At 34.3% G+C, this 16,228-nt stretch overlaps 1 protein-coding gene and 1 long non-coding RNA gene across 2 annotated transcripts; both read right to left on the reverse strand.

Moving 5' to 3' along the window:
• Positions 1-490: 490 nt before the first annotated feature.
• On the reverse strand, positions 491-15,278 carry LOC131933325 (ATP-binding cassette sub-family F member 3). The gene is made up of 19 exons (XM_059290109.1): positions 15,166-15,278; positions 8,356-8,500; positions 8,043-8,187; positions 7,497-7,588; positions 7,255-7,377; positions 7,003-7,107; positions 6,600-6,761; positions 6,201-6,353; positions 5,714-5,770; positions 5,339-5,361; positions 5,082-5,137; positions 4,766-4,966; positions 4,480-4,556; positions 4,247-4,291; positions 3,319-3,448; positions 2,868-3,048; positions 1,916-2,048; positions 1,687-1,774; positions 491-1,567 (listed from the first exon to the last, which is right to left on the reverse strand). Exons 1-19 carry the CDS (start codon positions 15,236-15,238, stop codon positions 1,418-1,420), a joined length of 2,139 nt encoding a protein of 712 aa, XP_059146092.1. The 5' UTR covers positions 15,239-15,278; the 3' UTR covers positions 491-1,417.
• Positions 10,084-10,530, reverse strand: LOC131933326 (uncharacterized). Its single transcript, XR_009384930.1, has 2 exons — positions 10,350-10,530; positions 10,084-10,218 (listed from the first exon to the last, which is right to left on the reverse strand). It is a non-coding gene; the product is annotated as an uncharacterized LOC131933326 (long non-coding RNA).
• Positions 15,279-16,228: the final 950 nt, after the last annotated feature.

Raw genomic sequence — 16,228 nt, forward strand, 5'->3', positions numbered from 1 at the left:
AAACTTTACAATGAATACTTGTGCTGAGGGGTCGTCCATAAATGAAGTCACACTAGTAGGGGGAGGGGGTTCAGATGGTCTGCAGTCACGCTTAAGCATTATAAAAAAGCAATGTTATGAAACTAATCTTGGCTGTTATTCTGCATTTTCAAAAACTTTTAAAAATGTAATTGATTAAAATAAGAGTTCAGACAAGATTTTGAAAAATGTTTTAAGAATGATTCAACTGCAATTTTGAGGGGGGGGGGGGGGGGTAAAAATTGTGACATTTATTGATGACTCCTGGGGTATTTATTTCATACAGTTAAATAGGACTCTCATAACATTTTTAAAAATAGAAGTATTCTGAATTCTTCAACACATTTTATTCCACACTTTGACTCAATATCTTCGATTTCACAATGAACAAAGTTCTTAGCATTTTGATAGTTTTAAAGCTCATAATAGTATAAATAGTAAATATATATTAAAAAACTCATAATAGTAAAAAGATAATCTATACATAATCTTTAATTCAAATTATTAGTGCATTTCTATAATCTAAATCAGATGAATGTCTTAGTCTTACTCAAGATAGACTAGGTTTTCAAAGTGTTAGAACTTAATTTCAGCTGAATGGTACATTTAAGTACTGAGGCCTTTTGTCTAGGCAGTACCCATGTGACCTTTTGAAAATCTAATTTTTCAAATTGTTAGGAACTGGCATTGAATAAAGTGTAGTTTGAATTGCTGTTTATTACATTTTAACATTCTTGGATTTTAAACATAATTGTATTTAGAAAATAAGACCTTCAGTAGTTTCAGTCAATACCTGAAGCATTTTATTATAAGCAGGGCCGTTAGTTTTTCCAACACAAACTGATTTACAAATTGAAACTGGCAGCAAAATATGTGAGATTAAAAAAAACACAGTTAACTTTTAATACAGAACAGAACTACTTTAAAAAGTGGAAACTAGATTTTTATTCTTCATTGCAAGAGTTTACTATTAAGGATTGAATAAGTTCATTATCTTTTTTATTTTTGACTGCAATCAATATTACAAACATTTTGCTAATATCTCAGAAGTGGTTAAAGAAAGTAAAATTTTTGCTAAAAAAAATACAAATTTTGACAACCTTAAGGATGGTTTGCTGATGTGTAGGTTTAGTAAGGATAGAATTGCTTGAAAAAAAACAGCTTCAATTTAAAACTGGCTAACTTGATACAGTGTGAACTAGATCCAACATTGAATGTTAATGCCTACATTCAAAACCCTCAGTATTTACATCTACCAACAGGTACTTTCACTGGTAAAACTGAATGTCTCAAGATTGTTTTCCAAAAGAACAATATGGTACACTTTACATTTGTATCTGGCATATAAATTAAAAAGTTCTATTCACATAGACGAAACACTTTCTAGAGGACTTTTAGGTTAATGTGCCTCTAATTCAATCTGTACAAGTCGTTTGTATTCATCAATGCCTCCGTCAAGGGCGGTTACTGTCCCTCCACTTACTACCCACAATTCTTTGCAGACGCTACGAATAAGGCGCTCATCGTGGGAGACAAGAATCACACCACCCTGAAAATAATTGATGTTACAAATATAGATAAAAATTATACTCACTGAATGGATCTACACATTTTATTTATGTAATTTCTAAAATGAAAATAATTTGTAAAAGAAATAGGTTAAATTACCTTAAATTTGTTTATAGCATCTCCCAAAGCTTCAATAGTTTCCATGTCTAAGTGATTTGTGGGCTCGTCAAGAATAAAGAAGTTTGGACTGAGAAAAATACATTTTTAAAATGATTACAAAATGAAAAATAAAAACAAAGTCAACTTTTAACAAAAATAAAATGGAGAGAAAAAAAAGGTAAAACAGGAAATAACAATATTTTGACAGTTTCACTAAAAAAAAACCTACTTTGTCATACTCATGACAGCAAAAGCCACTCGGCTTTTCTGTCCTCCTGATATACTTGACACTGGTCTTAGAGCTAAGTCACCTGACACCCCGAAATGCCCCAGCTGGCCACGGTACACTTCTTGTGATAAACCTGGCATTGATTTAAATAGATAATTGTTTGAAAATAAAACAATTTATACCAATAAATACCTTCCTACATCATGCAGGGAATAACATTAACACAATATGAAGACAAAGGAAGAGAAAATAGTTATTGTAAAGACATGTTCCTTTCAGCCCTAATTCATCTTATTCCTAACAGTAACAGCCAATAAGATGTGTGGCAACTGACTTGGTGTCTTCTCAAGACGGAAGTTAATTTTGTTAGTCATTAACACACACAAACCACAAGTCAGTTAAGTTACCCTCATGGACCTGGTGATCCATGGGGTAGATGAAGAAGAGTTCACCTGTTTCTGAGGGCTTGGATAATGTGGTCAACACTATGCCCAGACACCTTTACATTCCCTAACATGAGTCATGTTCCCATTAGAGCTGGGTGGACACAGGGATGTTTAGCAGACTCAAGACCGGTCTTTAGAGTCAAGACTATTAGGTTAACAGTCAAGTGCTACACCATACACAAAGCAAAGAGTATGGTATGATAACCATGTCAACACATGGCATCCCTGATCATTGTAGCAAAGCTGGAAACAACTGTGCTGAAACACTCAAATGGGATCAACAAAACAAATGTCTTAACACCTGCCACATCTCCAGAACAAAAAGTGGAATTAGTGATTTACCAACTGTATAAGATTATAATCAAAAAGACATTTTAGATGGAGAAATGAGGGATCTGATAGAGAAACTCAGAAAAAAGTGTTTTCACTGATTGTGGCACTTGATATTTGAATAGTGGCTATGTAATTATGGAAAAGGGATTTTAAATCGACCATTGGTCACTCACCAGGAAATCTGTTGGCCAACAGCTGCACGGAGTTAACACTCATGTCCAGCTGGTCAACGTGGTGCTGACTGAAGTAGCCGATGCGCAGATTTCTGTGGGCGTGGCGGTGTCCACTGCAAGGTTCAAGCTCAGCCAACAGGAGTTTCAATAATGTGGTCTTACCGGCACCATTGTCTCCCACCTGAAAAATGGATGTCAATGTATCAGTGGAGGTTGCTGTCAATTGTATCTGTGTCATGTTCTTGTTTCAATCATTTCATTGTCATGTCCTTATGTTTATCATGTGTGTGTCATGTCCTTATGTCAATCATACAAGTCTTTGTGACAATCAGTTTATTGTAAGCCAAGTATGGATCATCTTTATGGCCACAACATAGAAAAAGATTATGTCGTCAGCACTACATAAAGTTGATTTATTTCAAGTTATTCCATAATATAACCTCATACTTACAATACAAATTCTTGACTCCATGTTGGCATTGACACAAACTTTGTTAAATAGAATTCTGTCTTTGTTGTAGTAGAACGTGACATCATCAAGTTGCAAAATAGGAGGTGATAATGTGTCACATTCTGGAAATCTGGAGGTAACATAAAGAAAAAAAAATGATAGATGTATTCTGAGTGATAGCAAATGTGTAAGTTTTACAGCATTTCAATGCCTTGTTTTTATGAGCAATGGCAGAGCTTTTCTGAACCAGAATCTGATATTTATAAATAAACCTAGGGTCTGTATGGGGTGTTCTGAATAGAAAGCTGAATGACTGAACTAAATGTGTTTCTGCCATAAAAATATTTTTCTATTAGATACAATTTATTAGAGGCTATAATAAATGCCTTCTTTTTTTAATCTTTCCACTTTTTAAAATGAGTTTGCACAGCACTCATTTAGTATCTCTTTGGAGAATAAAGAATGCTACGATAAATAAATTTTTCCTCTACTAGAGCCGATATTTATTTATTTTGCTGTGTTCCCCCCCCCCCCCCATCCGATAATTCATTAATTTATACCTCAGTAGTCAGCTTGTAAATAAAAAGTGCTTTAAAAGTGTATTACATTTTCAAGTAGTGTTAGGATCGTGTAATGTGTTGTGTTTTTATATTGTACAATGATGTATTGTAGTTTATGTGCAATAGTGAATTGTATCCTGCTGTGATGAGGTGGGGTGGAGCATGCTGAAAGTGGGAGGCTTCTGTTAAGAGAGGGGAGATGTAAGAGTCAGATACTGAGTATTGTAGGTGAGGGTCAAAAGGGACGTTGGGGCTGGGGGACAAAGGAGAAACTGGTGACCTATGTAAGTGTAATGTAATGAGAGAGTTGTTTCTAGAAAAAGCTTATGGTCTAGTAATTAATATTGCTTTATCGTGAGATTACTTACTTTAACACAGCCTCTGTCTCTTTTTCTGGTGGTTTTATTTCAGGTCTGGAAATAACAAAAGTTCAGGGATAAAAAATTACATTTAGATCTAGGACTTAATTCAAATTTTTTTAAAAATTAATTTTTTTTTACTTGATAGTTAAGTTACAGCAGACAACCTTGATGTTACTTTAATAACAAAATTTTCTTTTTTTTTTCCTAATTAAATAAATGTAAGGTTTTCAGCTACTCACAATTTTTCTAGCAGTTTAAGCTTACTCTGTACCTGGGCAGCTCTGTTTGCATTGTAACGGAACCGGTCAATAAATACCTAAATAGAAAATAATAGTTTTCAAATCATGTTAATTTAGATACATTTTAATTCAATAAAAATAGCTTAAAAGAGAAACTCTCTACACAATCACTTCACTACATATATCATAAATGAAAATGCAATAATATAAAAGCCCTGTACTGCTCTATTAGCCACATTTTGTTAAAACAAAAAAAATGCCAATAAAACTGGTTTGATTGACATACTTGTATATGATCTCTGTACTGCTTCTGTGCTTCATACTCCTTACGGAGGTTCTTCATCCTCTCCTCCCTCGTTTTATGAAAGACTTCGTAGTTTCCTCTATAGCTCTCTAATTTACATGAGTGTAGATGGATTATGTCTGTGGACACAGAGTCTAAAAACAGCCTGTCGTGGGACACCACCAGTATAGTAGTGGGCCAGGTCTGTTGAGGAGATCAAAAGTTAGTGGTTTAGACAGTTTGCAATTGTTTGAAAATAACAGTATTATTATATTAAGTCATTAGGAAATTAGACTAAATACCAAAAGAAAACAATTACCTGTAAATAATTTTCAAGCCATATAATAGCCTTCATGTCCAACATGTTTGTAGGTTCTGGAATGTACAACAAAAAAGTAATTAAAAATTGTAATTAATACATCATTCATATATTTTTTAAAAAGCACTTTCATTTTAATAACATGAATCAGCAAAAAATGTTCCCATTACTATTTAAACTGGGATGGGTATTTGCTATTGATTAGTGAATTTTCGAACACATAACAACATCAGCATATTGAATAAGTTTATAATTACCATCAAGTAAAAGCAGATCTGGTCTGGAAAAAAAACACAGTGTAATTAGAAATCAAGATTAATAGAGGAAAAAACTTGGATATATTTTATCAGAATATCTAGAAAATTACTATTTTCTGTTACTTTGAAACTGTTGTTATTTATCTGAGCAAACGTTTAACATTGAAAAGAAAATGTAAAATTTGTGTAAATAAAACTATCTTAAATGGCGTCGGTTAATAAAATTAGCTAGCTTGTTGTATTTTTACTAAAACAGTATAAGCAATATTTATACCAAAAAAAACTAACTAACATTGAGATATTGTTATTACATCAGTATACGCAAAATGGGCATAATAAAGCCAACACAATAAATTGAGAGAAAAAAAAACTTACTTTGTAAATAGTGCTCTGGCCAAGGCCAACCTCATTCTCCAACCACCAGAGAACTCTCTGTGAACAAAGTTTATAAATGTTAAAACTTTAGACCAACACAAACAATATATATATAGAATAACAATTCTATTAAAAATGGTGCGTTCTGCCTGTTAAACTGTTAGGGTTGGGATAGAAAAGTTACCCTTCTGAACCGAGCAATACACAACAACAACAACAAAAAAAAAGGGGGGGGGGGGGGAGGTGTAATCTCTGTGACCTTGACATATGTAGGGATAGTATGCCCAGCTGCCTTAGTTCCCTTTCTTGAACCTGACAGTCCATGGGGCAAGTAAAGTAGAGTTCACCTATTTCTGTAACCTCAGCATATGAAAGCATAGTGTGGTCAGCACAATGCCCAGCCACCTTTACATGAGTTGGGTACCCATGTTGGGATAGTGATACTAGCAAAATGAAACTGACTTCAATATCCCCGGCCAGCATTTACCTGGTTTGTCTCTGTTGATCACTGCTTGAGAAACCCAATCCATTAAGTATCATGGCCGCTTTAGCTGGAGCTTTGTCTGATTCTATTGCCATCAGTTCTTTGTATATTTCCTGTAGTCGTGTTGCCATTGCATTGTCCTTGTCCTGCCCGGGACTAAATAACAACATCAGAAGTAAAGAATCAAAATAACTATTTCATCTGCTAATTGATCAAAGCATGTTAACAATTTAAAATGAAAAAAATGTGTAATACATATTTTGATATTAAAAAAAATTATTCCAGAAAAAATACAGTTAATTTTTTTAAAAGTTTACCAGGTGATCTTTAAAGAGGTTAGAACCAACAGGATGAAACTTTCTCACCCATTGTACAGTGAGTTACAAAGACATGTGTACCCACCTAGAAGACTGAAGCTGGACTGTTAGAAGCTTCTCCTCTTTAAGTAATGCCTCTCTTTTCTCATCACATTCTAGAACACTCTGAAGTGCTGGAGTATCATCACCTGCCACTTCCTGCTCCACATGCAAGACAGATATATGGGAGGGAATCTTCAGGGATCCACTGCAGAAAAAGAAATTATTTTAAATATCTTTAAATTAGTCTCCATTATTTTTAGAAAACAATTTAATGCTCATCAACCATTCCAGCATATGATTGTAGTTAGTATAGCAAATATGTTACTTTAATCAAAAACATAATGTCAACAAAATATGTCAAAATACTATTCTCTTTGATACCAGCAATATGACTATGTGTGTATGCCAAAAAAGTAATCTAACATATAAAAAGTGTTTACATTTACCTGGATAACATTTTCAATAAAGTTGTTTTGCCAAGACCATTTCGGCCTGTGAAACCATAACGACGACCAAAAACTAAATGCAAGTCAGCTCCAGTTAAAAGAACCCTGCAATTTTATTTTACAAAACATTAATAATAAAATTAATATAAATAACAATGGATTGTCAAATGATTTATATGAATGAGTGACAAATTAATATGAACGTGCGTTTTGTTTTTTAAACGCTGATGAACAAAACACAAGGTGACTTACTTATCCCCATAAGAAACATCAATATTCTCCAGCTTGATATCATAAGATTTATTTGTCCCAGCAGCGTCCATCTTTGCATCTCTTTTGTTAATTTGTTGACTAGCACTTGCCATTTCAGGTACACTGAAAGAAGCAGAAACACATGAATCAATTTTGCTTATGTGGTAGCGTTGCAAATTTTAACATACAAGGTAATTTTATTTTCACATGTTAGGTTTTTGTAGCACCCAAATCAAAAATACCTTTCTACTTTCTTTATCGTTGTCTGCTCACGTTTGTCCAATTTCTTTTGTAACTGTTTTTCTGCCTTCTCCAATTTTTTTTGGTCCACAACCTAAAATTTAGGTTTATAAATTATTTAAATATTATAACACAATCTTTCGTACAAGTAAAAATATTATTCAAAAAACAATTTAAGAGAAGATTAATTTTAACTTTTGATGTTTTGTTGTAGCAATTATATTTGCTAAATCTAATTTGTTAATTAGTCTTGGACTGTAATTGTTTACTGGTCTTGTGTGTTATCATTTAATTAGATTAACATGCTGTAAATAGATTAATACTAGATTTAAACAGCTGCTAGACCATCAAAAACAAATTTAAATAACAATGAAAAAAGAAACTTGTAACTATACAATTTTATGATTACACTTATTAACAAAATTTAAACAACAATGAAAAAAGAAACATGTATATACAATTTTATGATCATACCCATTAACAGTATTATCAGAAAACAAAAATGTAGCAGGTGATTAACTAAAGCATTGAAAACCTTAAAAGCTTACAGTGGAAGAATCTCTTTTGATCAGCCATATACTGTTGTCATTGTTGTTACTCAATTCACTGGTTAGTTCTGACATCTGAACTGGTGCTTCGAGGATTTTATTTAGTCCATTCACTGCCCCACTGGTCCCATTTCCATTTGGAGTGCTTTTTAATAGTGATCAGAATGATTATTTTGTTACTGTTATCTCAAACTCAGATAAGCATGTATATCATACATCTAATAAAAATTAAATATATATTTTAAATTAGTTAATTTAAGGGAAATAATGTTCATCTGTTAAGCCATATTTTTTAAAGTCACAAATCAAATACCTGTGCAACAAACAATATAGCCTGTCACATATTTCTTTTATATCGTCTTCAGTTTTGGAGTCATCTGCCTGTTGCAACATAATTCCAATGGCTTCAAAAAGATCATCTGAGGTTGAGAAATCATCACCCCCATCCTCAAGCATACCTATGAATATATATTTTTTAAATGTGTTATGCAATTTTTTTTGGTCACTCCCTATTTCATTCATCCTAGATTTCAGTCTTTTTTTTGTAAAGCTAAGCTATGGTGCTACTGTCACAGTTAATACACCACACCTAACTTTTAAGATTAGCCTGAGGCCTAAACAAAACCTAACTCTAAGCCCAGTCTTAACTTTCGATGAACAGGTTCTAATATATAATTATTGCTGATACTATTAATTTAATAATTACGGGAGGGTTCGGCGTGGTTGAGTCGGTAAAGCTCATGGTTGCTAAACCGAAAAGTCTCGAGTTCGAACCCTCGGGCAGATGAGGCTCGTTAGCTGGGGACAGCCACTCTCCTAGGAGAGACAACTCCAAAATTAAACAACTGCTGCCTTGTAGTTTGTTCTTGGTTGGACAAAGGCTATGGAAGCAAATCCAAAAAGAAAAGCAGGCTGAAATCGGAGTCAATGGCCTCAATGGCGCATAACCAGTTGACACGTAACGCTTAATTGTGTTGGAGGCGTGGTCGAGTCGGCAAAAAGCTCATGGTTGATAAATTCGAACAAAGTCTCGAGTTCAAACCCACTGGCAGATAAATCTCGATCCCCTTCTACACTAATAATTAAGAACGAAGAAGAAGAAGAAGAAGAATAATTACGGGTATCTATACCACTTCTTAATTAATAATTATGGATAGCTATACCACTTCAATGGCTATACCACTTCAATTTTAATGTATTTATTTAACAGTCTGTCTCATCAGCTTTTAAGCCCTAAACTGATTTGTTAATTGAAATAATTCAGTTTTAAAAAATCCGCTAACTAAACTTTTTACGGTTCATTATATCTCAATAATTTATAGGCCTACATTTCATTTCTTTATTGTTTTGTTAAAATAATCAATAATGAGGTATAGTTGTTGAATTCATTGCAGTTAAGACCTTATAATGGTGAAACCAAACACTGGAGACTGCCCTCTTTGGGTCCAAAGCCAAAGGTGATTTCCATAGTGTGGTCAGATGATATGCTTCGAGTTACTATCAAAAATGAATTTACAATTTACATGGTGATGTCTCCTTGCATTTCAGTTTCTCATTTGATAAACCTAAATAATACGAAAGTTGCAATGATGACGTTTTTAGCCATTTTAGGGGAGACCAGAACATTATTAATTATTTCAAACAATCCTTCAAAAGTTTAAAATAGATCACAAACTCAACTAGGTTTAAGAGTAACACAGTTGTTTAAGTCTTAGTAACTAAAGTTCAACGTAAAAAGTAAAGTCAAGTTTATTAGTTTAAAGTTTAAGGCAGGAAACAGATTCAACCCTCAAGCATCTACTTTTAGGGTCGATTTTCGCCAATTTTTAAAGTAACAAATATTGACATATTATATATCAATTTTGTTGCTTAACAATCGAGGAATTCAAAAATATAAAAATTAATAGCACTAGACATTTACATCACGTTCAAAATGTAGATTAACCACACTCACTCAACTGAGATTTTTTTTACATCTAAATGTAGTGAGGTCCAAAAATCCACGAAATTCACAAAATTAACGATATAATTACACAGAAATGTCACTTAGGCATACATTTATTTGTAATTATGTCAAACTTTACAAAATATACCAGTTTATAGCTTATTTCTATAATTATTCTTGAGAAAAAAAACGACCGCCCTCCCCTTTAAAATTCTGGCTTTTAGAAACACTCTGGGGAAGAAAAAAATAACAGAGTTAAATATAGAAGGTCTATATAAAAAACATAATTAATAAAATATGTCTATATGCCAATTTTTAATATAGTTGCAGCATTTACATGGCTAATTATAATTGTTTAGTACTTTGAACATTAATTTAAAGTTACGACTGTCTGTGGCGTCATTCAAGTGTAGTGTCAGTGTAGGTGAACAGGGTGTTAGGGCCTGATACGATTTCATTAGAATTGGTAATGAACAGAATGTATAATTAGAACTGGCATATAAAAACAATGTTGATAATAGATGCAGTTGTTTTAATGCTACTTATAATAGTTCAAAGTGACAAACATAATTAAAACCTAAGAATCTGGAAGCGGTGACCTCATTTTACTGACACGGTTGTCAAATAGTAAGTGAATAGATCTAGATTTAGAATCTACGTAATTTTGAAAATACGCTAGTTCTAGAAGCAAAATTACTTTTAAAAACTGAAGTTAGTGATTAGATCTATAATGAAATTGAAATCAACAACTGATATGTAAGTATCTTTTGATTTAAAAAAAAATACGCTTAGTTCAAAGAAAAAAAAATTCTATGGTGTACTCGATCCCTATCCCAAAACGTGCCAGCCATACCGCATGCGTAGTCAGCTACTCAGCTGCTTATCAAATCGATGAATTTTAAACTTATATAATAAAAGTAGGTCACCCTAAAAAAAAAGAGTAAAATGGCTCCCGTTTTCACGACAGCTGTCACTCGATTCATAATTTACAGAGTTATAAAGTTCTACTTTCTTTTGGCTATAGATTTAAAGAAATATTAATTTGTTATTTCTCATGCGTTCCAACAATTGTACCTAATTTTAATAAACATTAGATTAGTAAGGACTCGATTCTTTTTAGAATTAGCCCTCGACACTATACAGACTATTGCGAAGAAACAGACTCGCGCGAATGTCGTGCGTAGGCTGGTTCAGTGGCGAAGGTTAGAAGCCAATTTGCGACGGAAAATTTTTACTTTGAAATAATTACATTATCAATTAATTTCGATTTAAAACAAATGGCTTAAAGTCAAAAGTAAACTAAAATTTTAAAACTTTGTTATTCGCAGTGTACTCAAGATTCTCGTGTTTTAAAGATAAGTCTAGTTTTACTACGTGTGCGTGCATGGTGCGAATACCGATTTTCCGCGACAGAAAATCATTAAAAATATAAAAAAAAGTATCTACGGCAAAATAATAATTATATTTTACAGAATTAAATAGATTTAACTTAACTGTTATTTAAATACATGCTTCGGAGTAAAAAAATACAATTTTATATCCGTAAAAAATTAACTGAAATTCCCACTTTCAGCGACGCCGATGTGTCGTAATTTTCGGCAGTCATTTTGTTCAAATTAAAGTAAAAAACGCATTCAAATATACTTTTTTTTACTTTCATAATTTACAGCAATCATTTCTAATGAAAAATCCATAAAAAAATAATAGTTATTTTTACAAAATATTATTTCTTACCTCATTAGTGCAGTACACGTACTTTCCAAGTAGATCCATTCCGTCTAGATTTGCATAGGGGAGACTGCTCAAACTTCGACCGATCCGTTTTCTCCCGAGCCGAAGGTTCGCTTCTCTTCGTTATATCTCGTAAACCAATCAACATAGCGGTATAATTTTTTCACTGTTAAAAACGTTCTCCAACGCTGATTGGTTTGGTATAAATAGTTAACCAATCGCTATGAAGGATTTAATACTATATGCAAGCCTAGACACTGACCCAAATATTTCCTTTTGGTTTTAACTTCGACCAGGTTGCTCCAACTTCGACCGGCGGCTTGTTCTAACTTCGACCGCTTTAGGAATATGACCGTAGCCTGGGCCTATTGTTAAAAACACTTATTTAGGTGGCCTTTGTTGTGTATTTAAAGGTTTTTAAATAGGCTAGCTTTATCTTCAATTGAAAACAAAAACAAAAAAAGAAGTAAACACAACGACATTTTTAACAGTAAAAAAGGAAAAAATATTTATAGTAATTTACAGACAACACATGTAGGCGAGCCTACAACACATCATTAATTTAATTTTTTTGCAGCCTTTTCTTTTCTCACATCTGCCCGTCTTTTCTTCTCATTCAACTTGCTTTCCTTTTCCTCGGCCTGCCTTTTCTTCATTCCTATTACCTCATCACTGGTCAACAACCTGTGAGTTGTAATTTTCCGTGATGAGCTTTTTTTTTCCGCCGTTGGCAAGACGGGTTTATCAAAAACGCTTGATAATTCCGCCAACCATTTCTCATGTGTTTCACTTCCACTTGCTTGGTTAACGGCTTCATCCTCTTCGATGCCACTTATGTCCATGGCAAGCTTTAGGATGTCCGAAAAGTTTTCGTTAGCACCCGTAGCACGTATTTCGCCGATAGGCCTACTTTCATTTTGGTCCTCAGGAGGTGACCACCATGGGTCAGTGTTGAGGACATCTGCGTCGACCATTGTTGCTTCAGGAGCAGAGGGAGCATATGCTTCCTCGAACATGGCCATATCCTGAGAGACAGAAGCAATAGGTTGATTTTGATCGCTTGCAACTAGTGTTGAAGGTGCTTGCCGGTCAAATGCCTCACTTGGCAATGTGTCACTTTTTGTGACAACCGTTGGATCAAACGGATAGATTCCGGTGGCCTGAAAAGCTTTTTTGATGGTGCTTGGGCAAAAGGCTTGGCTCCATGCGGCAGTGAACAGTTTAGTCCATGTGACTTTACTGATCACGTTTGCCGGGTGCTCCGAAAGAAATTCAGTGCATTCTGCACCATAATATTTCTTAAACGGCCCAAAGACACATTTGTCCAACGGCTGCAACTTGTGTGTTGTATGGGGTGGCAAGGCGAATATGTGTATATTTTCATTCCTTGCTGTTTCCAGCAGATCCACAACCTCATGGGAGCTGTGTGAATCTAACAGGAGAAGCTGGGGGCGGTCTGGGCCACAATGTTTAAGGAAAACTTGCTTAAACCATTGGACTCCCAAAAGATCTTCCATCCACCCAGACTCCTGATAAGTCTACACAGCTCCCTTTGGCGCATCACAGACGTTGAACGACGAAACTGCTCGCTGGGTTTTGCCCTTCACTATTATCATGGGGGGCATTGACTCGCCAGCGGCATTAATGGTGGCAAATATGGTTATGTTTTCACGAGACCCTGTCACACGTGCTGACACCCCTCTTACTCCCTTCTGGGCAACTACTTTTGTTGGCTTGTGCTGTAACTGTACTCCAGTCTCATCACAATTCCAAATGCATTTAGGCCGCGAAGTAAGCTGCAGATCGTCTAACAGCTTCCCTAGAGCTTCAAAGTAGTTTTTTACAACATTGCTGTTGAGCATTGTCATTCGACACTGTGGTAAGGCTTCTGGATTCCGGATGGTCAGTTCAGGGTGCCTCCCCTTCAATTTCCTCCAGTACCCCTCTCCAGGAACACCATTTTTGAATCTTGTTTTTATTTCCAGACGCCTTGCAATGTTTCCTACCATTGCTAGAAGCCGGCGTTTTGTATATGGAAACCCCGCTTTTGAAGCATCGAGGACTCTCGATACTATCTGTTTTTCTAAAGCAGGGTCAATTTCACAGCTTCGACCAGGCTTAGACCCTGCTTTTATTCGGCCCTTAACATGGTCAATAATAGTTGTTTTGGGCACCCCAAACTGCAATGCTGCCTTGCCATAAGACATGCCCTGTCTTACTGCATCTACAGCCTTTTCTAGGTTTTCCGTTTCATACGAAATATACGACCTTTTTTCTTTTTTATCTTTTGGTCTGTTGATAAAGCATATGTCAGTTGTTTTTAATAAATTTAAATTAAAGGAAAAAAAATAAACTAATATGCCTAATCTAATAGATCTAGTACAATTATAGGCCTACTTTATGCTAGGTTCCTATGTAGATCTACATTTGGTTACATCGGTCGAAGTTAGAACACCGCATTTTTTACATGGTTTTAACTTCGACCGATTTGTTTTTCACTATTTTTTTAAATTTTTACAACCCTAAAAAAAAAAAAAAAAGCACACATATGTAGATTAACCAACATTATAATTTATTTTCAAGTTTAAAAACTGTTAAAAGCAAAATTACTTACGTTTTAGGCATTATGAAAGAAGGCACTAAAAAGCTCACAAAATGCAAATTTGATATTTTCACTCGATAAAACTCACGGACGCTAACTAGCCTAACTTCGTGGATAAAGTGCTCGAAAACGGCTAAAGATAGACCTGTCATTTCAAAAGGAAAACACAACGCAATTCAATTGTGTAAATAAAGATATATTTTTTTAAAGCCAGTAATATTTATTTATTTTTTTATCAAATATTTTTCTGACCCAATACCGAATTCGGTCGAAGTTAGAACCCGGTCGAAGTTAGAGCAGTCTCCCCTACTTCGCATCCTTCGCCGCGGCACAAAATGTCATAAAAAACGAATTCCACAAAAATGTTGCTAACGAAGCTTGTAAAAACCTTGCTCTATTTATCAGTATAAACAAAATCCCCGAACGATGTCTGGTTAGAAAGTTTATGAACGGCGAAGACCGAATATGCATTTTGCGGTACCAATCTGTTTCCTGCCTTAATTTAATCAAGTTGAGTTGAGCCATATAAAATTTAAGTAAATTTATTTAATAAATTGATCACTCCAGTGATAAAGCTAGAAGTAGCAGGTGGTAATCTATACCCAGGTACCATACTAAACTAAATAGAGACCAATCACTAAAAAAAACTGAAAGGTGAAAGTTTTTTTAACTGACATTCTCAGTCTTCAACTGACAACTGACTGAGTCTCACCACCAAGCAAAGTGAGAAAATGTTGAGATAGGATTGGAGAAAAACGGAATATTACACACCACTTGTGATAACTCAGTATGTTAAAGACAGTATCGGTAATAAAGACGTAGGCGGACAACATTAACACATTTACCATTGATGTAGTCTGAAATTTCATGATCAATGTTAGGAAAAACCTTAGTGATAAGCTCTCGACACGGCGACATGTTTCTCAATCAAGGATCAACATAATATCCGGAAGTTTCCACAAACTACCAAAGAAGACCTGTTATTTTTTATAATTATAAATAAAAAGTATTCACTGATTTAACAACTTTAACTATTGACGAACAGCATGTTCTTGTTAAGACATTTATTTGATGTTACTATTTATTAGTTGCTAAAAAATAGTATTATATTCTCGGTGTGCTACCTGTATGAATTAAAGTAGGCCTAGGTGTAAACGTATCATGGAGTCAATTATAGAGATGATTATCGTGAAAGTGAATATAGAATTAGATAGAAGGGACTGGCCTAAGATAATATTAATTTTGTTTCTCTTCGTGTAAATCGAAATCAATTTTCATTGAAAGCCTACGTTGAAAACGAACAATACAACGGTACGGTCAGTTTTAGCTATCGTTGTTACGTTTATAGTTTCATTTGTTTCGGTTTTGACGGTTGCCTCGGATTTCGTTGATTTGTCAGGAAGGAATTAGCAGGAGAATGTAACTCTTTCTGTTAAAATTATGTTTATGGTGTATGTTTTAAAATATTGTAGTGAGTTTTGTGAGTTTGTGCTTTGTAGACCAATTGAAAAATACATAACTTTAAAAATGTTTAATTGTTTAATTCATTAAAAAAGTCCATTTTTCGGACTACTTTGTTTAGTTAAATATTTAATTAGAATATCTTAGTATCATCAATGTTATGTAAATTCACTTTAATTTTGTATACTTAATAATATGTTTTTTTTTAATAAATTAATATTTTAAAAAGTATTGCTTACCGTTTCTAGCACCGAAACCTTGAAAAGCTCGTGAGCGGCATTTGATACAGAAAAAGGCAGCACCCAAGCTACATAAAATGCCGGTCATTGGGGAGGGGGGTGGACACTGGTAACATATATTTTTCTATATGAATTTTATTTCGTTAAGGGGGGAGGGGCGTTTTTCGGGGGGTCCGCCCCCCCCCCCCTCCCCACCAGAAGAGATGAC

This window comes from Physella acuta, unplaced genomic scaffold, assembly GCF_028476545.2.
Source record: "Physella acuta isolate Inbredline_101_S28 unplaced genomic scaffold, ASM2847654v3 ptg002455l, whole genome shotgun sequence".
In the NCBI taxonomy this organism is placed as follows: domain Eukaryota; kingdom Metazoa; phylum Mollusca; class Gastropoda; family Physidae; genus Physella; species Physella acuta.